This window comes from Filobasidium floriforme (assembly GCF_021052385.1).
Source record: "Filobasidium floriforme strain CBS 6241 chromosome Unknown HD553scaffold_4, whole genome shotgun sequence".
In the NCBI taxonomy this organism is placed as follows: domain Eukaryota; kingdom Fungi; phylum Basidiomycota; class Tremellomycetes; order Filobasidiales; family Filobasidiaceae; genus Filobasidium; species Filobasidium floriforme.
In genome coordinates this window covers 639514-663330 of record NW_025763625.1, presented here as the reverse complement: position 1 = coordinate 663330, position 23817 = coordinate 639514, and the positions used below count along the sequence as shown (strand labels likewise).

The 23817-nt window shown below is 54.0% G+C and overlaps 7 protein-coding genes across 7 annotated transcripts; 3 read left to right on the top strand and 4 right to left on the bottom strand.

The window, feature by feature from the left end:
- Positions 1-63: 63 nt before the first annotated feature.
- HD553DRAFT_366555 (CRAL-TRIO domain-containing protein) lies at positions 64-1816 on the bottom strand (the record flags this gene model as incomplete). Its single annotated transcript, XM_046184104.1, has 9 exons — positions 64-325; positions 408-488; positions 553-571; positions 644-826; positions 927-1093; positions 1186-1298; positions 1378-1388; positions 1466-1485; positions 1568-1816. 9 exons carry the CDS (start codon positions 1814-1816, stop codon positions 185-187), a joined length of 984 nt encoding a protein of 327 aa, XP_046038865.1. The 3' UTR covers positions 64-184.
- A 320-nt stretch (positions 1817-2136) lies between these two features.
- On the bottom strand, positions 2137-6263 carry HD553DRAFT_306487 (putative cyclin binding protein). The gene is made up of 7 exons (XM_046179282.1): positions 5849-6263; positions 5606-5770; positions 3869-5536; positions 3528-3807; positions 3392-3459; positions 2922-3331; positions 2137-2856 (listed from the first exon to the last, which is right to left on the bottom strand). The coding sequence occupies exons 1-7, from the start codon at positions 5916-5918 to the stop codon at positions 2326-2328; spliced, it is 3192 nt and encodes a 1063-aa protein (XP_046038864.1). The 5' UTR covers positions 5919-6263; the 3' UTR covers positions 2137-2325.
- Positions 6264-6343: 80 nt separating this feature from the next.
- Positions 6344-8164, bottom strand: HD553DRAFT_306483 (ADP-ribosylation factor family-domain-containing protein). The gene is made up of 7 exons (XM_046179281.1): positions 8023-8164; positions 7842-7895; positions 7708-7768; positions 7508-7618; positions 7249-7411; positions 7077-7157; positions 6344-6926 (listed from the first exon to the last, which is right to left on the bottom strand). The coding sequence occupies exons 2-7, from the start codon at positions 7843-7845 to the stop codon at positions 6717-6719; spliced, it is 630 nt and encodes a 209-aa protein (XP_046038863.1). The 5' UTR covers positions 7846-7895; positions 8023-8164; the 3' UTR covers positions 6344-6716.
- A 2569-nt stretch (positions 8165-10733) lies between these two features.
- On the top strand, positions 10734-12301 carry HD553DRAFT_177132 (uncharacterized protein). Its single transcript, XM_046176932.1, has 2 exons — positions 10734-12127; positions 12189-12301. Exons 1-2 carry the CDS (start codon positions 10954-10956, stop codon positions 12254-12256), a joined length of 1242 nt encoding a protein of 413 aa, XP_046038862.1. The 5' UTR covers positions 10734-10953; the 3' UTR covers positions 12257-12301.
- A 15-nt stretch (positions 12302-12316) lies between these two features.
- HD553DRAFT_268581 (velvet factor-domain-containing protein) lies at positions 12317-12814 on the top strand (the record flags this gene model as incomplete). Its single annotated transcript, XM_046177586.1, has 2 exons — positions 12317-12588; positions 12673-12814. Coding segments are annotated over 2 exons (414 nt in total), but the record flags the coding sequence as incomplete, so codon positions are not given.
- Positions 12815-14499: 1685 nt separating this feature from the next.
- HD553DRAFT_306469 (putative xanthine dehydrogenase) lies at positions 14500-19930 on the bottom strand. Its single transcript, XM_046179280.1, has 8 exons — positions 19459-19930; positions 16695-19364; positions 16213-16631; positions 15799-16147; positions 15717-15729; positions 15164-15654; positions 15034-15102; positions 14500-14971 (listed from the first exon to the last, which is right to left on the bottom strand). The coding sequence occupies exons 1-8, from the start codon at positions 19649-19651 to the stop codon at positions 14634-14636; spliced, it is 4542 nt and encodes a 1513-aa protein (XP_046038860.1). The 5' UTR covers positions 19652-19930; the 3' UTR covers positions 14500-14633.
- A 398-nt stretch (positions 19931-20328) lies between these two features.
- On the top strand, positions 20329-23666 carry HD553DRAFT_348309 (uncharacterized protein). Its single transcript, XM_046183368.1, has 2 exons — positions 20329-20628; positions 20737-23666. The coding sequence occupies exons 1-2, from the start codon at positions 20376-20378 to the stop codon at positions 23322-23324; spliced, it is 2841 nt and encodes a 946-aa protein (XP_046038859.1). The 5' UTR covers positions 20329-20375; the 3' UTR covers positions 23325-23666.
- The last annotated feature ends 151 nt before the right edge of the window (positions 23667-23817 follow it).

The following is a 23817-nucleotide window of genomic DNA, read 5'->3' as shown; positions in this document are numbered from 1 at the left end:
GGATACCATTAAGCCTTGATCATAAGTTGGAGGTCAATCTGCGAGGATGTTACAGACCCGATTTCATGGGAAAGCTGATTTATTTGATAAAACACTCGGATGTCAAAATCATAATGACGTGGCAAAAATGCTTGTGAGGAAGGATAGTCACACGGGGATACAGTCTACGCGAATCGATCTTCTTCTACTGCAAGGGCAAGACGATGTCCAACTCGCTCAGCCCAATTACACCGCCCAACTGGCTCCATCGTTGAGCCCGAGCGTTCCTTCGAGCGATAGATTCCTCGATGACTTCGCGATAGTGAACGTTCCCGTCCCAAGCGATCTACGCAATTGTCCCGCATTGTTTGTGTATATCAGAGTTTGTGAGCCAAGACCACGATGTGTTGGAAATGTGAACGACTCACGTTGGCTGCACCGCCGAAATTCTTTGGGATCATCTGGGCTTGAGCCAGGTGGCCATCAGCCAGCTTGGCATCGAAAGAGACCTGCAACAAGTGAAGCGGATGAGTTCAGCACAAGGATCATACGGCGGCAGCCTCAGCCTCCTACCTTGGATTTAGTGTTCGGGCTGTTTGTATTGCCAGCTCCGGTATCAGCATGGAGACTTCAGCGGCTTAAAAAACAAATCGATTGTGCTCACTCGACAAACGGCCACATGACGTTTACCAACAACTTGCTCATCATTCCCAAATGCTGTACACAAGCGAATCCTAACCTCTCGGGGTAATATCGCTGTACGTCGTGCAAGATATGTTTGTACTGTTCGATCGCGGCCCAAGATCGATCGACCTTGCCTCCAAGGTCGAGGATGAAGCCGACTTCCCTACAGAGCGAAGCACGAGACGAGGCGTTCAGTTGCTCAGATTCGGTTCATCAGCGAGAGCTGTCGGTCGCCTGGATGACGGGCGACGTGCTCAACTCACTCGACCCCACCGACCATCAAGTCCATCGCTCGTTCGGTCATGAAAAACATGCTCCTCACGGTCCTAAAGCTGGGAGTCGGATCGCTCTTCTTGGTATCTGCATCCCAGAAGACCAGAGGCTGACCCTGGTTGCCGTATCCGAAAGTGAAGAATTTGCCCAGGGCACCCTACAGGAAACAGGGATAATGATGAAGCGTCAGTCATGATCATGCTGACTGGTAGCAATGATCAGAAAGACCAATCACGGCAAATGACTGACGAGATCCTGTAATTCCTGGCCCATACTCGCAACATCATCGATCCCCATCTCCTTTCTCCATCGGACGGCTTCCTCTAACCGAGGGATCGTCTTGGTCAAGTGGAAGTCGTCGGCTACGGCAAGGAATATGTCATAGATCAGTTCCGGTCGATGAAGTCTACACAGTAGTATTTCAAGTAATGTGACTCGTACCGACAAGGAATCTGCAGCAAGACAGAGAGGTGGTTTTGTCAGTGTCGTTTTCTCGACTTGTAGTTAGCAGAGGAATGCTCTCACTGACCTGATGATGCACTCTTTCGTCTGAGCTCATCGCAATCGACAGAATGACGTGACGATTAGCAAGGCCATGTGATGCAACGACCGTCCTCTCAAACGGACTCACCAAGAACATCTTGTCATCGTCGTTCAACGGTCCAACCTGAGCCCCCGCCTTTCCAGCCGAAGCCCTGTGCTTGTCGTTCAAGGGCGCTTCACCCGGTCGTGTAGGGTGCCATTCCAGCTGATATCCGGGGTCAGAGAAATGAGCGACGACGGTTTCGTAAGCCTTGGCCTTGTCCGGAGTATCGAGTCGGTTCGGCTTGGGTCGTACGTTGACGACGCTAGGAGATGGAGGTGCGAAGAGGTTCGACATGTCGGAGGTCGTGTGATCGTCGAGATGAAACGTTGTTGATCTGGGTCTGGTCTGGTTCGCCAAGTGATGACGTTTGCGTCTTGGTGAGTCGAAATGGGTATATGAACTGGGGTGACCGTTTCTCACAACACGAGCTGAGGCAGAGTTACTACTAAGGGTATACTCAGGGTGGTCCTGGATGTCTCTTGATATGTTTACGACTCGCCTTGCGCCTCGATAAGCTTGAACGTTTCGAGAGATCGAGAGATGGGACGTCGTCGTATTGCATGTATTCCTTTGGGGAACACCCCCTCGCAAAGCCGGGGGCGGAGAAAGTGGAGTCGTCGTCGTAGTCGTCGTCGTCGGCGATCGAGTCTCGGAAGCTTTTCACCGGCTCAATCCCGATCGGATCCCGCCGATCGACCCAATACGTATCAAGATGCAAGATGAAACCCATGCATGTCCATTACCACTGATCTATCGATGAGATATATGAGATAGCAATGCATCGACAAGACGCTGACAAGCTGCTAGTATATCTCGGTACGCAGTCTCGATCCCGATCGACCCCTAGGGTTCCTCGACCTCGACCGGTTCTGCAGCGCTTCATCATACGTCGGCGGCGACTCGCCCTGTTCAGACTCTTGCCCGCTCATCAGACGGTCAAACACAATGTTGCGTTCGAGCAAGGTATCCGGTGCCTCCAGCACGGCGGTCGTCTCGCTCCCATGTGCCGATCCTGATCCGCTGCCGACAGACTCGGAACCTCGACCTCGTGCGGTAGAGACGGATCGTCCAGCTCGACGTGTCGCAGGGTTGGGTGAGACGCCAGAACGCGTAATGGTCGTCGTCAAGTGGCTCGACTGTGGGGCGAGATCGATGGGGACCTCATTCAGGCCGTTCTGCGAGCGATGTACGCGACAGGTAGATTGCAAGGGCGTAATGGCTGCCATGGTATTGGAGCTGAAATGGCTTGTCGGGTTGTACGACGGTAGCGAGTTGTTCTGTGTCGTCGCTCGGCAATCCAGCAGATGAAGTGGTGTCTCTATGATGATATCAAACTGCAGATAGCCGGAGAGTCAGCTTCGAATCTGGTCACAAAACTTCAGTAGACCAGCGCGCTTACCTGCTTTCGTTTCCCCTTGGTGTCAAGCGCCTCGTCATCCCCTCTCTGCACCCGTATGACAATCTTTAACCAATGCGCGATCGTCATGTTGGTAGTCTCGTGCTTGGTCGAAAACTTGATCCGCGAGGGACAATCCGGGACCTGTAGCATCGTCTCCAGATACCAAGGCCCGAACGGGTTCAAAAGTTGGGAGACGGCATCGTCCTCGGTTTCGTCTCTCTCCCTCGCTTGAACGGCCATGGCTGCCAAGGGTGACGTCCATACGGCGTCAGATTTTTCGGAGATGATGGGCAATAGGGGAGGAGCGCCGCCATGTTTCTCGTCGGCATTCTTGAACGAGACTAGAGGGTACTTTTTAGGCGCTTCGTGTCGGGCGACTTTACGTTCCATGGCAAAGTAGTCGATTTTCTCTGCAAGCACGCGGTGTGTTAGAACAGTGCCAGATAGCGTCACGCGAGTCGAGAACTCACCTTCGATCGTGGCGGACAGTCGGAAAATCTTGCATTTCGACATCGGCATGATACGGATGCTGATCGGACTATCCTCGTTCCTCCCAGTAAGCTCGAGGCACCAGACAGACGAAATCTAGTCTCTTGTTCGACTCACATTTGACCTCCAATGGTAAAAGCCTTGCCACTCAGCGCGATCAAGTACCGCATCTGATCCTCCCATTGCCGCTCGACTAGGATGTTCTCCGTCTCCTCCATGTCGTCCTCCTGAGGCGTGGCTATCATAGACACCTCAATCTCTTCCATGTAATTTGGAGATAATGCTCCGGGTCGATGCACCGTTGCAGTAAGACGATAGGAGACAGAACCGAAATCAGCATGGATCGTTGGTGGCGCATTTGGAGGGATCGGAAACGAGATTGGGTAGTTGTAGACGCCTTTCAATAACGGAAGGGTCAGCTTCGGATGGAATTAGTGTCGACCATGGCATTCGCTCACCCTTCTTGAACTCTTTCCAGCTATGCGAACCGCCATCAGCGAGATCCGCATCGTCACTACCCAGCCCGAGAACCTTCATTCCGATGCCGCGTCCTCGACCTCGACTATCACTCCGATCACTCGATTGTACCGGACTCAACGCTCTCGTGCGTGAAGGCGATCTTCCGGCTCCTCCCCGTCCAAATGGTCGCAGCTCTCGATCCTCTACCGCGAGCATCTGCATCCTCCCATCCATCGGTCCCGACTCTCGGATCGAATTCGATCGGTTGACATGATCAACGAAATGCGAGCTCGGCGCTGAAGGAGGCGGTTGACTGGGCTGTCTTGTCCTCGAAGTCGAGGTCGCTCGACTGATACTCCTCAGCGCGTTGGCAATGGAGAATTTGCTCCCCTTTCTCCCTCGCTCGGGTTGACCATTCGGAGCGGAATTCTGCTGCGACATTCCGTACTGATGTACCGCATGCGTTGAATCCGCTGGCGACCCCGTCCCGCTAGGTGCTCTCTGACTGAGAGAGCTCTGTGACGGACGATGTCTCAGACTTGCGAAATGCCCGGCCAAGCTGGTACTGTCTCGTCGACCTCGTCCATCAGCACTGCTGGTGCCGTTTGTCTCGACCATGTTAGCAGGGGTCAATTCTACCAAGCTGGACCGGTTCGACCCGGACCTGGTGACCTCTACCAGAGGTTGAGTCGGCGCACTTGGCTGCTGTATACTAGTCCGGCTGTTATTTGTGCTTGGGTGTGCAGAGAATATGGCCGCATGCAAGGGATGAGGCGATGCCGTGCCATCGGCGTGCCCAATAGGAGACATTGCTCTCAGATGGCTCCTCTGAGACAAAGATGACCTTGGACTCGAAGAAGCGTCCGCGCCATTCAAGCCCGCTCCATTAGATCGATGTTCCGATCCAGATTCATCGCTGTCGGACGGACCCGAGCCTCCGTTGGTGCCATCAAGTCTAACACCCATGCTGCTGGTTGATGCTCGGGGCGACCGGTGCGTACCATTTGTTACCTCCCCTGCTGGACTTGGGAACCGAGACCCCTCGACGCTGGCGATAGGACTCAAGGCCGACTCGGTGATGTCCCTCTCCTCGTTATCGCCACTGTGATCACCCGAAGGCATCCTGCGACGGGGCGACATTTTCCTGCCCCTTGCCAGACTACCATTCTCGACACGCAAGGGATCCCGCAGGGCGTATGCCGGAGACGGACCTCTTGCTTGCGAGAATCTGTCTGCCGGGACGACTCGTGGAGGCGGGCATGCACTTGAAGTGCCGCTCGGACCCGCTTCAACTTCAGGACTAGGTGGTTGTTGGTTATATGCCGAGGTAATGTCCCCACTCTGCATCCTCGAGAATCCGGGTCCTTGAGCTCCAGGCATGGGCATCAGACTCGTCGACCTAGGCCCGGTTCGGGTCATGTTCCTTCCCCTTCCGCGATCATCCTCTTCGAGCTGTTCCATCCGATCACTCCGTTCGGCTAGGAAATCATCCTCGTCATCCTCTTCCTCGACGTCCCACGAATCGTCTCCACGGATTCCCGGACCGATGGAAAGCGCTCGACGATGCTGATTTGCGAGCTGAGCATCGGCTGTAGCGTTGAAAAAGGTCAAGGTCTCGGAGATGATCAGGTTCTCCTCGCTCGTCTCTGTCCTCCTTGGACCGATCCCTGCGAGACGCCGTGCATACATTATCAGCCATTTTAGGACCTGTACAGTCAGAAATCCATGATCCTCACCTTCTGGCCATTCTGTGCGGCTCTTTCCCTCGAGCTTGACCTCGATGCGTTTGATCCTCGTCGGCTTGTTCAACCGCAACGTCAAGATCCCTCTCAACACTGCCGGAGGTGCGTCTTCCTGTACCCATTGGCGTCGACCTCGAAAATCTTCTCCCGTCGCCGAGCCTGCAGACGATCGAGGTTGATCAATATGAGTGTGGTTGGGCTCTATTCGAAGCAGCAAGTCTGGGACCTTGAACTGACTCTTGAGATACGTTATCGGCTCGGTTAGCCTGATGGCCAGGGGTGATGTCGTAGGTTGCGACCTCAACATATCGACGATGACCTGATCTGCTTATACTGCCATACTATCTCGTTGTATTAGGATGCAAGAGGTTGATATTGGGCGTTGGTAGCCTGGACGTTTCGGGTCAAGGCGATAGTGAAATGTCGGGTCTGAGCGTTATCTTTTCGTCTGGCGAACGTGCGGAATGTAGCTGGTCAGCCGGCCTCGGTATGCAAGGACAGCGTGTTTGTTTGATTCGATGTTTCCAGGCAAGATGGTAAGGGTATCGCAGAGAATGTAGAGGGTGCAAGATCGTCTTGCTTGTGAGCTTGATATGCTTGATCGATCTCGATGAGGATGAGGTTCGATATGAGCGAGTTGATAGCTCCCACACGGAGGTGGGCGAGAGGGGACCGGTGGGCTACCTACAGTCTTCGGATGCAAATTACCCTGCTCTCCGCTGATAAGAAAGGGACGGAAGTAAATAGATTGATCTGATTTGTGTGTGCGAGCAAGCTCACTAACTGAGGACGTTAGGGGGTACTAGGGGGTAGTATATAGTCAGTCATAAGAGTTTCTTACAACGGTTCGGACCAGTCCAGACAAAGGAGGTCTACTTTTTCACCTGGTCATGCTGGCCCTCAAAACGACAGGCTTGTCGTCTAACCGTCCGTCGAACACGGCAAACAAGTAATTATAGCATGTGATGCCTCATCACATGGAGGGCTCGCTCGTATCGGCAACCTTGAGGTGGATCGTCGAATAACTCGGTCCGTTTGGCATCATCGTCGAATTGATCGTAGACACCATTTTCAGTACTGCTCTGCATCCCGTATGGACGGCGATTCATGCTGTCAGGGATCCAGCCTTGTTGATTTTTGCAGCCACGGTGTCCTTTTCCTTCTCCTCGACCGGTATCGCAGGACTCGAGTAGTACACCCTGTCCGCCACGTCTTGCACCAACCAGTCCAGCCCGTCTACGAGCTTGTCCCCTGTATACGCTGAACACGGCTGCACGAGCCATCGATGGGACTGGATCGAGGGGAGATCCAGAGCCTGATCCGGGTCGGGGTCGAGGCAACGGCACAAAGGGGGGTGTGAAAGGATGAGTACATGTGCGTATGCGATGAGTATTTACGCCGGAGAGGAATGGCAATAAACCCGCAACGAATAAGGTGCCACGAGACGAACGGGGTTGAGACTTACATCCCGAATGTCCGCCAAGCTCATCGAGCCGGGAATATCCTGCTTGTTGGCAAAGATCAACAATGTCGCACCTGCCAATCTCTGGATATGGCCACAGTCAAACGCGACTCAGTATTGTCAGCAACCTCTTCCATCCGCCCCGCTTGTCCACGTACCCCTCAGCCTCACTCACCTCTTCTTGCAACAACCCCTTCAACTCTTCCTGACAATCTTTGGTCCTCAGCCGGTCTGATGAATCCACAACCCAGACCACTGCATCGGTCGCTTCAAAGTAATTCCTCCAATATGGCCGAAGCGTCCGTTGACCGCCTACGTCCCAGACGTTCAGCGTGTACCTGCGAGGGCGTAAGACTTGCTTGACATCAGCCTGAGTCAGTCCTATACAATACATGGCAACTATTGTCAGAGAACAAGGCGGTACTGGGACTGACCCTTTGTATCCGAAAGATTTGATGTTGAATCCTAGAGTCGGGCTGACCGTACTGATATCCTCCCCGTTCAGCTTTTTCAAGATCGTCGTCTTCCCCGCGTTATCCAGTCCGCTACAACGTGCATTTCCCGAGAGCTGTACATCAGCTTTCTATCATGAGAGAGTATGTTGTAGTTATGAAGGATATCGGGAAGTACTAACAGGAAGAGGATCCTCATCTCCTTCTCCTTGAGTCGATTCTTTCGGATGATCGTCAATAGTCCTGTCATGGCGGGGGTCGTCCGGTCAGATTAGCGGGGAATTGAGAAATATGCTGGGATGAAGGAGATGATCACCCATAGTAGTGGATCTGAATGTGCGATCTTCTTCCCAGATTGATCAGCGTATACCTGGAACATGAAAGAAAGAGTAGTATGGTGGATCGATGCAGGCTTGAAGAGCAGGTCAGATATTATTATTAGAGGTGCGAGACCGATCTGTTGACTTTGTGGTGTCGACGCGGAAGCAAACACGTACCAACGATGGCTTCCTTGAAGACGAATCGTGATATGCGCCAAATTACCTTCGCTAGATCGCTCTTCTCATTTCCATTCCGATCAGGACGCTGACGACTACAATCAGGTACTAAAACGCACTTGATCATGTGTATGCTACTATACTGAGCTTGACGCCGTCTGGGTGTCGACGCGTGCCGAAGCGCCGATTCATCCAGGTGTGATGCTTGCCTTCAAAGATACCGAACCAGCTTGACACTATCACTCCCATTCAACTTCGCCAACCTATTACCTCCAACGCAACGCAAACAGTTCGATCTCTGGATACAAGCAATACGTCTTCTCCTCACTGCTCAGCGCATCGGTAATTAAACTGTTTGATTCGACGACTCGAGAACTGGTTATCATGTCCATCCGGTTCTTTGCAGAAAACAGAAGAAGCCCGATTTCGGTCTGGGCTTTCAGGTGCAGCTCCGTATCATGGGATTCATCAAGACATACCGGTTGCGTCGCTTCATTAGGAAGAAACAACTTGATATCGTTAAAAATTCGTCTGAAATCATATTTTGTACTCTGTCAAAGGTGAAACCGCTAACGGATCTCACACGCAAACTCTGTGCAAATGCCCATCTCATTGGAACACACGTTGGTATGCATTGGGACCCTAAGTTCATGTACCCAAATGATTTATACTTTGACAGACAACAAGCCGAGGTAGGCGGCCAGACCTTGGTTGACATGGCTGAGGAACAACGCAAACATAGCTTTTCACATATGCTGGTTGTCATTTCGGTCCAACCGCCTGTTAATTGACGTATTTATGTTAGCCTACTGAGTCCAGGTCTTTAAACAGGCAATGCAAACAAACATTGCATATCTTCAACATGACAGGGTGAAGCGATCAAGACATCGCGATATTTTAGCGTTCGATGCCTGCCAAGCTCTCGATTGTATGGATATGAGGTTGCCAAAGAACCCTCCGGAACTGCGTACTGGGTATTTGATCATGCTTGCGAGCTCTCGTCTTCCGCCATATCAGGCTCTCATACCATTTATCAACTTTTCAACTCCAAACCAAATTTCAAAACGGGCTGATTTCCACTCAGATATGGGTATGTTTCAAAGCGCAAAGCAGATACGCGTCTGGCACGGCTACTGAACACAGCCTCATAGGGCACAATGCAAATGACCAAGCCTCCAAATAAAATCGACGGATCCGGCGCGATCGTTGATTGATCATCAGATTCCCAAACTCTCAGGTCCTCTATGTTCGTCACAGTAAAATGGAAAGATGGTTACGATGTATGACAACATCGCCTCTGGAGGCGTCGGCTTTGCAGGTTTCGATAGATCTACTGCACTCAGGGCGACCAGCCCTGTTGAAACGACAAATGCTCGCACGCGAGCTTCCGCTAGTGAAATTTTGTCTGTTAGGATCTGGTGGTTCTGTGTTTGCATCTCGTCTTACCCGGCATTTGGCCCCTGGTCATAAAGTATAGTTTATGAATTTATGATGTTGCGAAGATATATTTGAGCCCATTTCGAGGGTGTGTGACGGAAGCAATTTCTCGTACACGCGACACAGGGGGCTCGAACCGATCAAAGGGTTTGTCACCCTTTCAACTGTTCTACGCCTCGTTGCGAAACAGTCCCCGAAGAGTACAAAAAAGAAGGGCGATGCGAGTTTTGGTGGATCGAGAGCCCCAACGCGTACACGCTCTCTTGTCCTCGCACAACCAGAAACCACCGATCCCAGCGATCCAGCGACAAGCGACAAGTATGATCACCGAATGAAATGGGAATCCGGTATCCCAGATTCCAGCTTTCGTCTTCGGGACTGCCGGCAGCAGCGATCGGGACGACCGAACTGCTAGCGGTGATGTCAAATGAGACCGCGTCCTTCGTTTCATACCAGCTTCAACCGCCGAAAGGGAGGTGGCGTGGATCATCGAAACGCGTGTGTCTCTACCGAGCACCCGAGGTTCGAGTACAGTACACGAGGTCATCCACGCGAGGGATACTAACCGATAGACCCGCTTCCATCGGGACCGCCGAGCTCTGCCTGCCAGTCTTGAGCGACCACAACGATAGCCCCCTCGCTCGGCGGTCCGAGACTGACCTGCTCCCTCTACCGCTCGTGTTGCTCACATCATCGTCTCCTGCGCTCCTGCTCGCTGGGGGTTGCATGGGCCGGCGAGGTGCTCATGAGGTGAACCAGGCGGCGAGCGGGAAGGTCGGAACGAATGATCGATTGATTAGCTCGAAGCTTTTTCCTCAGACACGCACGACAATTCTTGCCGAGTGTGCGAGACCGGCAACCGTAATCTAGCACCGCAGCGTCAGCCTCGGATCTGTGTACCTCTCTCCCCACGCTCAATCACTTTCTTGGAACCGGTCATCTCATACGTCTGGCAAACAACAAAACTCGTCGGTTTCTCATTCGCGATTCGTCTCCCTGTCAGGTCACCGGTCGTTTTGTTCCGCTGCGTACGTGCTTCATCCGCCCCATCCATCCATCACCCACCAAACCACAAGCGAGGGAAAAAAGTCCGATCTAGAGTGACAAACCGTATCCATCGAACACGCACCCGCGAAAGGGAATCGTCGGGACCGAAAGAACCCCCCCCCACCTCTCTCACGTCGTCATCCCTTGCGTCTCATCGTCACACTCTTGCACACTGGTACCATCGTCGACAATACATCGCAAGATCGTTCGACGCGGCCAGGTCTGACGATCGCTGTACCGTACAAAGACCTCATTCGCGTACTCTAGCTAGACTCGATTGGTAAAGGTTCGACATTCGTACTAGCAAAAATCGACGACGACATAGACGCCCGGATACGCAGGACGATCTGGCCCGGAGCCTCTTCCTGAAATAGTCATCATCTGCGGGTCGAAGTCGAGTCTCTCGAACCAGGTCTAGGTCGTAACGATCTACCCGATCGACCTAGCATGGACCGGTCTCCTACCAATCCCGAGAGTCGTTCGTTTCCACCTTACCACCGAGATGGAGATGGCGCCGAGATTGAAGGACCGGCCAATCCATATCATAGGACAAGCATGCGAGATGACGATGACGAGGGTGCGACGGAGTATAGAGCATCTCGTCGTCGCGATGATGTGCAGTACGGCCAGTACAGAGGTCAAGGAGGAGGTCAAGGAGGAGGAGGAGGAGGAGGTTCGCCTTCAAGGCCTTCAACCGTTTTGAATTTCGCGTCGCCTTCCTCGCCTCACAACAACGTCGACGACGACGTCTCGATGTCGCTACAATCGTCCTCGATGCTCTCGACGTCCAACAATAACACCAACAACAATCTTCAACATCTTAGCGATCACTACTACCATAGAAACGATAGCTACATCAAGCCAGCTGCATCCTCAGCGTCGCATTCTTACACCCGACCCGATCGTGTGCCATCCCGTTTGCGAAGTTTTCCTTCATCTACGTCCACTACGTCATCATCTCAACCGGGACCCGTTTCTTCTCCGCCTCACTCGACATCGCCTTTCCCGACCATCGGACAATCACCTGATCTGGGTAGATGGATTCCACCTCCCCCGACGGATCGACAACACGGTCCATTACCTCCTTTGACGTTGATGAACCCGCTCAGGAGAGAATCGATCGACGGCTTCGCGACAGGATCGACCCCCGGCCAACTACCATTATCCGCTCTCGGATCGCAACATTTCAACAGACATTCACCCCCGCCTCCACCGGCATCAGGACTCTCATTGATTCCTCACACATCGGGATTGTTTCTCCCTCCAAACCCTTACCCGACATCGATCTACCCTCAACCGCGACGACACGGCGACATGATGCATGGCAACGCTATCAGCATGTTTCCTATGGCACCCCCAGTGCTCGAATCTGCCGCTTCGACATCGGCTGAGCCTGGACCGGGACCAAAATCGTCGCGAAGAGGCAGTTCAACGGCAGCACCTGCGGGTTCGAGGATGGTCGACGGTGGGTCGCGTCGGCAAGCGGACGGCCACGAGGATGGCATCTCGGGACCGGATATCATCAGTACAGGACCCTTAGGGCGGGAGGGATGGCAGTTGAGCGTGGTACAGCAGCCAGAGAGGGCGAGGTTATGTTCCTTCAAGGAGGAAAACGAGACGAGTACGTGCTGGGGTATAGATCGTACAGTCATATCGGGTTTGCTCATGCTCTCGTTACACAGTCGACAGACGGCCGGTCGATCCACCGCCCGTCGTCAAGCTGACCCGATCAGGACAGAGCATAGAGTGAGTTCCCTGACACTCTCAGGTTTCGGAGTCAAACTGCCATCTGATCACCTTGCATAGGGAAATGGTAGTCGCATCCGTAAGGGTACGAGCCATCGTCGTCTCGGCGACGCCCACCGTGCAACGTAACAAGCCGTCGGACCATTCCGATCCGTTCGACTTCGAGGAACGACGTCTAGCACAGGGAGCAGATGCGACGACGGGGGAGACGACTCAGGGTCTCGATCAGCTGCAAGACCTCTACGGCCAGATGGGCGTTTTCGCCGTGTTTGGGAAGTTGAGCGTCAGAGTCCCCGGAGTATTTCGACTTCGATTCGAACTGTTCGAAACAATCAGGTCAGCCGAGCGAGCGCGAGCGATTACAACCTGTCCCCCCGTGACGACGATCAAGACTGCTCATACGTGACCGTTCTCGAACAGTGGGCAAGAACGAGGATTAGCGGCGTGTGTTTCGGAACCGTTCGAGGTGTTCTCGCCGAAACAGTTCAAGGGAATGAAAGAGAGCACGGCCTTGACGCGACATTTCGCGTCGCAAGGATTCAAGATCAAGTTGAGGCAGGATGGTGCAGCCGGAAGGGGAGGACGGAAACGCAAGGCAGCGGATGGTAATGGAGGGAACGAGGGGAATCGACGGCCGCCAGCGAGGACTAGGCCGAAACTGGCTGAGGCTGGCGGGGACGTTCCTGGTTCGGCGATGGCGGTGATGCGCATTGACCCGGTGCAGTCAAGACGGTCATCGGGCTCGGCTATGGGACGACAGGATGGCGGTGCCGAGGATTACATGGACGGGTATATGGATGGAACAGGGGACGAGCCGATACCAACGCACGAGAGCGGAGAACCTTCCCATTCGATATCGAGGGCGGACGGCAAAGTCTTGTTGCCCCCGATAGGCAGGGTCCTCAAACGGTCTTCTATCTGGTCAGGGATACCTCTGGATGCGGAGCCAACGACAACGTCAACAGTGGACGCGGACGAAGACGTGCGGCTGGTCGGTGGAGTCGCGTTTGAGGACGGCATCCGGTACGGTGGCGACGACGGAGGGCTTCCACCGATGTCCTTCGGACGTCTCCCGAGCATGCTCTCGGAAGGCATCTTGCCGACCACGCCAGGGGGATATATGGGACCATCGGATCCGGCCAACTTTAGCCTCAAGCGTTTCGCCGCACCGGTCAACAGCCACAACAACAATCCAGTCGCACCGCACGCTGACAACCTGTACGATCAGCTAGACGGGTCAAGCAACCGGCCTCCAGCCTTGTCTACCCGGCCGTTCATGCCTGTGTCGTCGAGCCATCCGCCGTTGCAGAATCATTACTCCGGATACGACGACCGGGAGGCGTTCTCGAGCGCAGTACCTCGCAAGCCTTTCAATTTGGCGATTCCCACCCCGAGAAAGGTGGAAGAGGATGGAGAAGGACCGCCGACGGCGTCGTCGTCGTCGTCGTTCCGCATGGGACAATGAGCACTGCGATTCCCGAAGAGTCCAAATTGAGGAAGAGGTCCACCCAGAGTGAGAATACATGCAACGCTTGCGTTACGCTGTATCGAATACTAGCGTGTTTGGCTTTTGTGACGAGAATGTCACAACAAGGCCATGATACCCCTTAAAAGATGACCGTAAAGGCTGCGAGCGACCAAGCGCCCTTTGCATATGACATGAAAAGCGGGCAGGGTAATACGGAGGGATAATTTATATATGTGTGTCTCGATCCAGCTTGAGAGTACTATTCCGATGCCGACCTTCATCCACGAAGCTCTCTCTGCTTGAGTCCCCCCCAGCTTTGCCACTAAAGTAGCCTTCTCTGCTTGAACTTAAAACCCTCTTTGAACTTCGACTCTTTAGACCTCTTGATTTAACGAGTCTCTACTTTGATTGCAACTTCCAAACACCTCTTATTTAGGAACTTCAGGACGAGGGGACTCCCAGGAGGGAGCGAGATTCTTTAGATCCGGCAATCTTCAACCCAATGACCATGCTCAACAAGGCAGAACTATTGCTTGAATCCTCGAACCAGAGAGCAAAGCGACGAGCACATTGACCTGATGATCCAATCTGAAGAATCGTCTGATTTTGATTCGCCTGCTTTGGATAGCTGTCAGACGATCTGACGATCAATTTGCATACACATGACGTTCCTTTCTGAAACAACGTCACAATCAGGTTTGTCTGGCAGATTCCTCTTCGCGCTTTGCTTGAACACTCCACCGGTGCGACTCGAGCACGACATGACTGTAAAAACGCTGAATATATAGCGATTGAAAGCCGGCGCACCGTGATATGTAAATGATGCAGGTCATGCAATACAACTTGAGGCTCTTGCCTTTGTTTTCGCGGTGATACAACGGGTCAGGCGATTCGACAAAGCGGCGCGATTCCTCTAGGAAATCGACACAAAGAACGACTTGTCCCCATCCTTCTTTTCAGATCCTTTCGCAGCCATGGCCAACAGAGAGTCCCCGGTGGAAGTTCGGATCCGCTCGCAGGTGGCAGGAGAATCCAATGTCCAGTCCCCCTTGATTCCATTGTCTGCTCGGGCCGATGTGAGCGCATGCTTGATGGCGAAGAAAACCGAACTGCCCAGGAATAGAGGCGGCTCTCCTACCCCTTTCGAGCTCTGGATGGTCCGCAGATGAGCAGTCTTGGCGTCTTTTGCTTTCAGGAAGGAAATATTGAACTCGCGTGGCGTATCGAGCGCGGCAGGGATCTTGTAGGCACCTGGTGGACAACGAGTCAGCTTTGGCTGCGCTGATCTCCTATGAGGTACAGTCTCGACTTACCTGGTCCACGCGTGGCGAGTTGACCATTGTTGAGCCAGAGACTCTCTTCCATGGTGGTCAATCCATAGCCTACGTGCATAGGACCGATCAGTTAACAGCGTAGTATAACGATCAGACTCTTCTTGCTTACCTTGTGTGAACGCGCCTTCAATCTGCCCAACATCAATGCTTGGGTTGATGCTCCGCCCGATATCCATGTGAACGTCACTACGGACGATCATATGGTCCCCTGTTAGGACATCTACCTCTACCTCTGAGACGGCCGCCCCTTGAGTGAAATAGAAGAACGGCTTTCCCTCGCCAGTGATCCATGAATAGCCAATCTCGGGCGTCTGGTAGTGGCCGTGCGCCTGCAGGTTGACTCGATCAAAGAACGCTGCGTGCGCCATTTCTGCCCATGTCGCGTTGGGCATCCTCTCTCGATATGGCGCAAGCCTCGCGTTGAGCTGCTCACAGGCGTCCTTGATGGCCATGCCGTTGAGATCCGATCCCGCACTGGCCGCAGTGGCAGATGTATTAACAACGGTCATTGTGTTGGTTTCCATGATGTGAATCTTTTCGATGGGGCAGCCGAGCTCAGTAGCGCAGACTTGCGCCATCTTCGTGTGGAGTCCTTGGCCCCTATACAGTGTAAGAAAGGTCAGTTTCGCCCATTGCATCCGTCTCTTGTAAGTCTGACTTACATCTCGACACCACCTTAAGGGAGCCGGAAAATAGATCAGAATCACCCTTATGCAGAACAGGGTCAAGGCAACCTTGACTCACCATGCCACAAGCTGACAGATCCATCGTGTTGGAAGATGTTGACGAGCGCGTGTGCTTGATTCAGGAAGATGGCTGTGAAACTGATCCCAAACTTCGTTGGCAGTATACTTATACCGCGCTTCCTGTATTTATGCTTGGCGTTGAAAGCCTGGACCGCAGCCTTGCGCTTGTCGAAGTCGCTCGACTCTCGCACCTGCTTGAACAGCGTTGGAACGTTCCAATCGAGAATCTCTTGTCCAAAGTGTGTCCTGTCGCCCTCCTTGTACATGTTCTTCTCACGGAGCGTCTCGACGGGCATGTCAAGCTTTTCAGCAACTCGAGTCATGATGCATTCGTTCATCATCATTCCCTGCGGTAGAGCGGCAAAAGTCAGACTTTGTTCTGCTGTAGTCGCATCGGGATTTAAGGACTCACCTGCGGACCACCGAATCCTCGGAAAGCGCTGTTAGACATGGTGTTCGTTTTGCAAATCTTGCCTTGGATCCGGATGTTCGGAATCATATAACAATTGTCGGAATGCGTCATGGCACGTTCGAGTACGGCCTGACTCAGATCCTGACTCCAGCCTCCATTGTTATATATCTGGGCATCGAGACCGACGAGCGTGCCGTCCTTGTTGAATCCGACACGATATTTGGCAGCGAATGGGTGACGTTGACCGGTCGAGATCATGTCTTCATCTCGATCGAGCATGCATCGAACTGGACGACGGGTCTTGTTGGCCGCGACTGCCATCTGAGCGGCGAGGCAGATCGATCGGCTCTCTTTGCCACCGAAACCGCCGCCGAGCCGTCGTACACGGGTCGTCACACGGTTCTGAGGGATACCAAGCGCTGCAATGAGAGGGCCAGTCAGCTCCGATGTCTGTCAGATGTCTCAAACTGAACAGTAGTTACCTGATGCCACAAACACTTGAGTCTCGGAAGGATTCTGAGTGCTGCTAAACACCTCCATCTCGTCCTCGGGATGCGGGATGGCGAGGGTCGCGTTGGTTTCGATGTAAAATTGCTCCTGTCCACCCATTCGCCACCAACCCTCGAGTACGTGGTCCGCCTCGTCGATCTTGCTGATATCCCCACGTTCCAACTTGGGTCGTGGCTTGAAAAAGCTATCCGCCGCAATCGCCTCATCAATCGTGAGGATGTAAGGCAGCTCTTCGTACTCGACTTTGATGGCTCGCGCTGCGGCTTGAGCCTGGTTCTTGGTCTCGGCGAGGACGACTCCAATGACCTGACCGCAGGTGAACACCTCTTCTTCGGCAAAGAGGACTTCGTCCATGGCGGGCGGGTTCCAGATGTTGGATCCAGGGAGATCCTTGACCGTGACGAAATCGTGTACGCCGTCCATCTCGAGCGCAACCTCGGAATCGATCGAGAGGATCTTGGCGTGAGGTTTTTGCGAAAAGACCAAGGCGCCGATGAGTTCGTTGTGTTGACGCGGAATGTCATCGCAATACTGCGCTTCCCCCGTGACGTGCTTGAGGTGTGCCAGGTGAGGAATGGACTGTCCGGCCTTTTTGGCGAGGACGACGTCTTCCAAGTCTTGCTTGCCGGTACAGAGACCACGATGGATTTCGCTGTCGAGCAGATCCGACAAGTCGATCCGTCCGGAATCCATTTTCACCCCGAGCTCGGTCGTCACCTCCGCCCAAAACTTGGCAAAGAATCCCATGGCGAGACTCTTCCGGTAAACAGCCATCCCCCCTGGTACGCCGTATTGCAAGGGGAAATCTACCCCGGACAGCCTCTCGAGCGCGCCATAGAAGGCGGCATCATTGCCGACCTGCTTGCCCGTCAACCAAGCCTGCGTTTCCTTGCTCTCGACGGTCGTCGGCGCCATCCCACCATAAACGAGCCTGACGTCGGTGATCGTCTTGTCCTCGATCTCGATGCGGAGACAACAGGTAACGATGGCGATATCGTCGTCCTTGCGCTTGCTCTGCTTGTAGGCTCGGGTGAACACCCTCTTGCTCCCATCTGCAGATTCGTCGGGCAATGGAACGAACAGGTTGGTCACAACAGCACCTCGTGGCAGAGCGGTCTTTCGATAGCCCAAGAAAAAGTCTCGCATGTTGACACTCTTTTCCTCGGGTACATCGCTGTCGGCATCCTCAGCATCCACAAACTTGAGAGTGGCGCCCGTAGCCACCCAGATGGGGTTCAGATCCGAGATGGGTGAAGCCGTCGTGATGTTGCCGGCGAGACAGGCGACGTTTCTAATCTGGTTGCTGGCGAAATGTTGCAGGTTATCCAGGATCGAATCGAGGACCATGACCTTGCCCCTCTGTTCCTTGAAATCATTGGTCACCTTCAACCCCTTGCAGACCTTGACCAAGTCGCTGAGTGACAATGCGCTGCCGATGTGCAGCCCCTCCTGGCCCGTGCGAATGGTGGCCAAGTCTCGGATGTGGTCCGACACGTAGACAGAGACAGCGAATCGGCTCGCCTTGAACCTGACCTCGATTCCGGTCTCGGTGTTCCCACTCCGGATCTTGGCACCAGGGTAACGTCGCATGACGTCGATGAGCGAGGCGAGCGATCCTGGGCGGAGCCAGACGTTGCCCAGCGGAGAGGGCGAAACCGTCGTCCGCCCCTCGCCGCTGTCGTCCTCGTTGTCGAGCTCCTCGGCGATCTCGACAGGCTCTCGTCGTTTCTGCACCAATACCAGATCCTTGCCTCGGAATCCTTGATACTTTTTCAACCAAGGCGGGAAGATCGGCTCGGCATCGGGCGAATAGGGCTTGAAAGAGAACACTGGGATCCCTGGGATGGTCTTTGGCTTGCTCTTCTCATCGCCATCGTCGTCCCCGTTGCATCCGGACCCCGGTTTGTTCTTGCAACAGTCCGATCCTTTCCCACAGAGCACTGGCGCGCCGGTTTGACGGTCTTTTTCCAAGACGCCCGTCGCTGTGCCTTTTCCACCGCCGATCGCAGTGGCCTCTTTGATCGGGACTATGTCGTCCTCTGGTTTCTTGGCGAGTACATCTGGGTCGATGTCGTTGTCATCACCATCAAGGTGAACATTGGCGTGCCCGTTCGTACCGTTCGTACCACGACCATCCACACCCTCATTTGACGACTCGATGAGGATGTTCGGTAGAGGCTTGTAATCAACCGCAAACGTCTTGGCGACGTCCAACAGGCACCGATACCCGGTACACCGACACAGGTTTCCATCGAACCCTTCTTCCACTTCCTTCTCGGTCAAACCCCTCTGCTTCTTCATCCCATCGTCGCTAGCCTTTTCGAACCCGAGATCCAAAGGCTCCTCGAGCGCGCCCCTCAGTTGCGCATAAAAGGCCATGATGATCCCACTCGCACAAGCACTGCACTGGAACCACCCGGCCTTGCCGAACCGCTCCTGTAGGGCGTGAGGTTTGGAAGAAGTACCCAAGCCTTCGATGGTGAGGATATGTGAGCCGTGTGCTGCTATCAGGGGGAGGAGACAGGCGTTGACTGATTTGTACCGGGGCCGTAAGGCTGGGGAGGAAGAAGAGGAAGCGGCGGTGGGAGAGAGGGTGAGGGGTTCGAGTTCTCCCATGACGACCGTACATGCTCCACAACCGCCTGTGGAGATTGTACACAAGACATTGCGTCTTGGTCAGCCTCTGATGATCTTCAATCTTTCTAGAATCTCATGCCATGTTACGCCGCGACTCACCCTCGTTGCAACCCAACTTGGTCCCCGTGAACCCTTGCGCCCTGATAAACTCCAACAGGGTCAAGTCCGGGTCAGGATTGTCTAGTACGATCTTGGTCGAGTTGAGGGCGAACACGAGTGTCGATGAGCGGAACGAGGCCGGGAGGGGGAGACCGTGGGTCGTCACCGTAGATGTGTCTGGCATGGAAGGCATGGCTGGGTTTCGTGAAAGTGATACGAGCGATTTGCTGCAGGTATGTCGTTGAGATGCTATGATCACCAGCGAAGAGGTGTAGTTGTGGCGAACGGTGATGGTATGGGGTATGGCGATGGTATATATGGTGTAATTTGTCGATCGAGATTACAGTCGCCGCCCTCGTCGTTGTTCACCTGCTCGTGGTTGCTTCTCGGTCGACGTTCCTTTATGGGATGTCCCCTTTCGAACAAGTCACGACAAGTTATGAAGATGATGGATGGATTGTTGTATCAGCTGATGGAGGATGGAGGATGATGGTATGTGAAGTGGTCGCTATCATCATGTCGTTCATTCCCATCCAATCGCCTCTCCTCCGATCAACACGGGGGCCATGCACCTCTCCTCCCTCCGGTTAGGTCGCTCATCTCCGAGAGAGAGAGAGAGACAGCTATCTATTTGCATCCGATCATATCTCTCGCATGCACGTGGCCCCGATATGATCGGATCATTCCAGGCACAACGCACAGCAGCGAGCAGCAGGAGGGCGGAGATTCTACACGTGGCTGAGTGAAATTTGCATCCGGTACTTCTGCCGCCCATGATTGCCGAGAGAGAGATAGCACTACGAACAAGAGAGAGAGAGGCGGTCTCACACTGTACATCTCGCATCTCTACACATCATCGATCTACTCTACGTTGCGTTCTCGACAATACTGTAGGCATCATCGTCTCATCAGCAGAGATGGACATCCTCTACAAGTTCCTGTCCCACGCATCCGCTCGATATGCCTCGACCTCGACGCCTCTCAACCCGGTCAGCTCCGAATACGACTCGAGTTCCGCCGCTTCGGGATCGAGATCGACCACGAGCTCGACCTTGGATTCCGCTTCGATACAAGACGAGCAGGATGAGCCTCGACTCCTCGTCTCGCCCGCTGAAAAGTTTGCAGCTCAAGTCAGGTGTGCTAGGGAGTCGGATTTCCCCACGCTCCGAGGTAAGCCCCTTGTCCCATTCCACATCGAATTTGAAGCACAAGAGCCATCTCCTCATATACTCGAACGACTCTTGCCTTGATCTTGATTTCACGAAAAAATTCTCCTAGACCTGACATATCTGGATTCTGCCGCCTCTCCACCCTACCCAACCTCTCTCCCGCAAGCGCACGTACAAGACCTATGCACGAACCTCTACTCCAATCCACATTCCCACTCGGCCTCGGCAGAGTTTACGGCCAAGAAGATCGCGGACATAAGGGAACAAGTCAAGAGGAGCTTGTTTCATCTCGTCTCGGACGGCGGAGGAAGTACAGGAGGAGAGGGTTGGGACCTGGTCTTTACAAGCGGGTGTACGGCCTCTTTGAAGCTGGTCGGCGAGTCCTTCTTCTGCCCCCATACCGGGGGCTCCGATCCGGCTATGAAACGGGAATTCTGGGTGGCAGATGAGGCGCATACGAGTCTGCTCGGGGTAAGGGATCTGGCTGGAGGTGCCGGAGGCAAGGTGGGGGTCTTCTCAATGGACGAGGTGGCGGGGTCGATGGCAAAGGCAGGATCGTCAGGGTCCGCTCAGACAAAGGAACGATCTCCATCATCAGCGACCTCGAGTACAAGACCACCGTCGACTCTGACAGGAGAACGGACCGTCGGGAGATCTGCAACATCATCGCGAGCACGACCACGGTCAAGGTCCCGCCTGATCGGATTCCCAGCACAATGCAACGCTTCCGGAAGACGGTATTTCACTCCCGAGCTCTGTTCTCACATCCGCCGGTCCACCCGATTTCGTCAACCCGATGATGATAGTGACCAACACGCCCATGATACCGATGATCGAGACGACACCCGTACATACATCCTCCTCGACGCAGCCTCCTACCTCTCCCCCTCCCAAACCCTCGATCTATCCCAGATACCCTATGCAGACGCCCCGGATTTCATCACCTTTAGCTTTTACAAGATCTACGGCTACCCGACCGGCCTAGGGGGGTTACTCGTCAAACGTTCCAGCGCGGGAGTCTTGGTGGAGGGCAAAAGGTTTTGGGGTGGGGGGACTCTGCAGGCGATCACACCCGGTATAGGTCGAGGCACGATTCCGCAGGATGCACCTGGGTGGAAAGTCCCGAAAAGCGACCTGGTAGAGAGTCTAGAGGATGGGTCGATCAACGTTCACGGCATCGTGGGGATATCGCATGGGCCTGCTTGTTGGGCGAAGCTGTTCGGGGAGGATGTGAGGGAGAGGGGAAGGTACGTGAGATGGTTGACGAGACGGCTAGTAGGCGGGCTTGGGAGGATGACGCATGCGAACGGAGAGAAAGTGGTCAGGATTTACATGAACAGTCGGATCGGAAGAAGATGGATCGAGAACGCGGCGGACGCTTCAGAAGCAGATATAGATACCAGCGACTGGGATGCCGACGACGGCGAAAATGACCAAGGTCCGATCATCAACTTTAACATCGTCCATCCTTCCGGCCGGCTTGTCCCCCCTACCGAGGTCGACCGACTCGCCTGCGTACAAAACATCCACATACGTAGCGGGAGGCACTGTAATCCGGGTTTCATCGTCAATCACCTGTTGGAAGGACGAGAGGACGAGATCGTCCGGCAGTACGAAGCTGGAATGGGATGTGACGAGAGTGCCAATGCTGCCGTCGTCGCGGCAAGCCTGAGGATCAGCTTGGGGGTGTATAATACGCCGGAAGACGTGGACACGTTCCTGACGTTTGTCAAGCGCTTCTGGGTGTTCGATGGACCTGAAGGGCTCGAAAGTCCGGCAGCGAGCTCGATCGAGGGATACGAGTTGAACGAGATCAGGGTGTATCCGATCAAATCTTGTGCGGGTCAGACGATCGAACCGGACGAGGAGTGGAGGTTGACCCCGCATGGACTCGAATATGATCGCGAGTGGATCTTGATGGACAAGCGGACGGGCAAGGGGTTGTCGCAGAAGAGATATCCTCGGATGGCGCTCGTCAAGCCGTGTATTGACGTTCGCCGGCGACTGCTAGTGGTCCGTGCGGGAGATCGGGAGTTGAGCGTCGATCTCGATGAAGACGGGGAAAACGAGTTCACAGATACGTCCATGCAGGTCTGCGTAGACACGGTCAATCCCAAACGATCCGACAAGTACCGCGCAATCGATGAAATGCTGTCCGACTTCCTCTCGTTGCCGTGCGCGTTGGCTCGACAGGCCGGACCCGGTAGACATTCCAAGCTGGGCGGTCCGACGACCGATCGGGTGCCGCTGTTGCTGTCCAACGAGAGCCCTTTCCTGCTCTTGAACCAGCACAGCGTCGACAAGGTATCCGACTGGATCGCTGAGGGTGACACTAGGGGCCTCATCGCCAAGGCATCGTCGTTCAGAGGCAATTTTGTCATCGGCCGCCCGACCGCAAATGTCAGATTTGCGGCCGAGGGCGCGTTTCAGGAAGACGCAGTGTACCGGTTTCAGATCGGGCCGCATACATTCATCCCTCTTAGCGCTTGTCGTCGGTGTCAGATGGTCTCGATCGACCAAGAGACCGGCGAAAAGGCACCCGAGACCTTTTTGACGATTGCAAAGCGTCGCCGAGATCATCGCGGTAGGATATTGTTTGGAACGCATATGATGTGGCGTGATGAGGGTAACGACATGGATGACAAACGACCGATCATCAAGGTCGGCATGAAGGTTACGATGACTTTATCAGAATGAATGCATCTGTAGAGACGGAGGTTGTAACAACGGGCGCCGCTATGTCCGGTAGCATCCGAGGACACTGATGCAGAGGCATGAAGAGCGATTTTCAGGAATATTCTGATACGATTCCGAGAAATTTGCCTGGCTGCTGCCTGATGACGCATCGCTTCTATGTATCATCTAATATCATTTCGAGACTAGAATGCTAAGTCGAGGTCTACTTGTGGGTGTGCAAGCGATGGTGCACCGAGAGCCGCCGGAGTTAGGCTCAAGCCGACTTGCGATCGCGGCCTCGCCGCCCTACAATCATGCAAGGTCGGTCGAACGGCCAGATAATCTCTTCTATGGAGATCTCCTCTGACAATAGCCGTGAGATTTATGAGGGTATCTGACCCGGCTGCATGTGGACATGGGTGGGTAAGCTGTGCATGTACGCGCGCTTATGCTTTGCCTGGATGAGTACAGCAAGGTACTTTTTATATTTCTATATACTATATCATTCGGCGCG

Excerpts from the sequence above, each read along its gene's own strand:
- HD553DRAFT_306487 (XM_046179282.1), bottom strand. The coding sequence starts at position 5,918 with ATGTTGAGGTCGCAACCTACGACATCACCCCTGGCCATCAGGCTAACC. Across the intron at positions 3,332-3,391 it reads ACTGTCCGCCACGATCGAAG|AGAAAATCGACTACTTTGCC; the intron begins GTGAGTTCTCGA and ends GCGTGCTTGCAG. Across the intron at positions 2,857-2,921 it reads CCAAGGGGAAACGAAAGCAG|TTTGATATCATCATAGAGAC; the intron begins GTAAGCGCGCTG and ends GGCTATCTGCAG.
- HD553DRAFT_306483 (XM_046179281.1), bottom strand. Across the intron at positions 7,158-7,248 it reads AGGGGTTGTTGCAAGAAGAG|AGATTGGCAGGTGCGACATT; the intron begins GTGAGTGAGGCT and ends GGCCATATCCAG. Across the intron at positions 6,927-7,076 it reads GCTTGGCGGACATTCGGGAT|GCTCTGGATCTCCCCTCGAT; the intron begins GTAAGTCTCAAC and ends GACCCGGATCAG.
- HD553DRAFT_177132 (XM_046176932.1), top strand. The coding sequence starts at position 10,954 with ATGGACCGGTCTCCTACCAATCCCGAGAGTCGTTCGTTTCCACCTTAC. Across the intron at positions 12,128-12,188 it reads CAAGGAGGAAAACGAGACGA|TCGACAGACGGCCGGTCGAT; the intron begins GTACGTGCTGGG and ends CTCGTTACACAG.
- HD553DRAFT_306469 (XM_046179280.1), bottom strand. The coding sequence starts at position 19,651 with ATGCCTTCCATGCCAGACACATCTACGGTGACGACCCACGGTCTCCCC. Across the intron at positions 19,365-19,458 it reads CAAGTTGGGTTGCAACGAGG|GCGGTTGTGGAGCATGTACG; the intron begins GTGAGTCGCGGC and ends CAATCTCCACAG. Across the intron at positions 14,972-15,033 it reads ACTCGCCACGCGTGGACCAG|GTGCCTACAAGATCCCTGCC; the intron begins GTAAGTCGAGAC and ends GTTGTCCACCAG.
- HD553DRAFT_348309 (XM_046183368.1), top strand. The coding sequence starts at position 20,376 with ATGGACATCCTCTACAAGTTCCTGTCCCACGCATCCGCTCGATATGCC. Across the intron at positions 20,629-20,736 it reads GGATTTCCCCACGCTCCGAG|ACCTGACATATCTGGATTCT; the intron begins GTAAGCCCCTTG and ends AAATTCTCCTAG.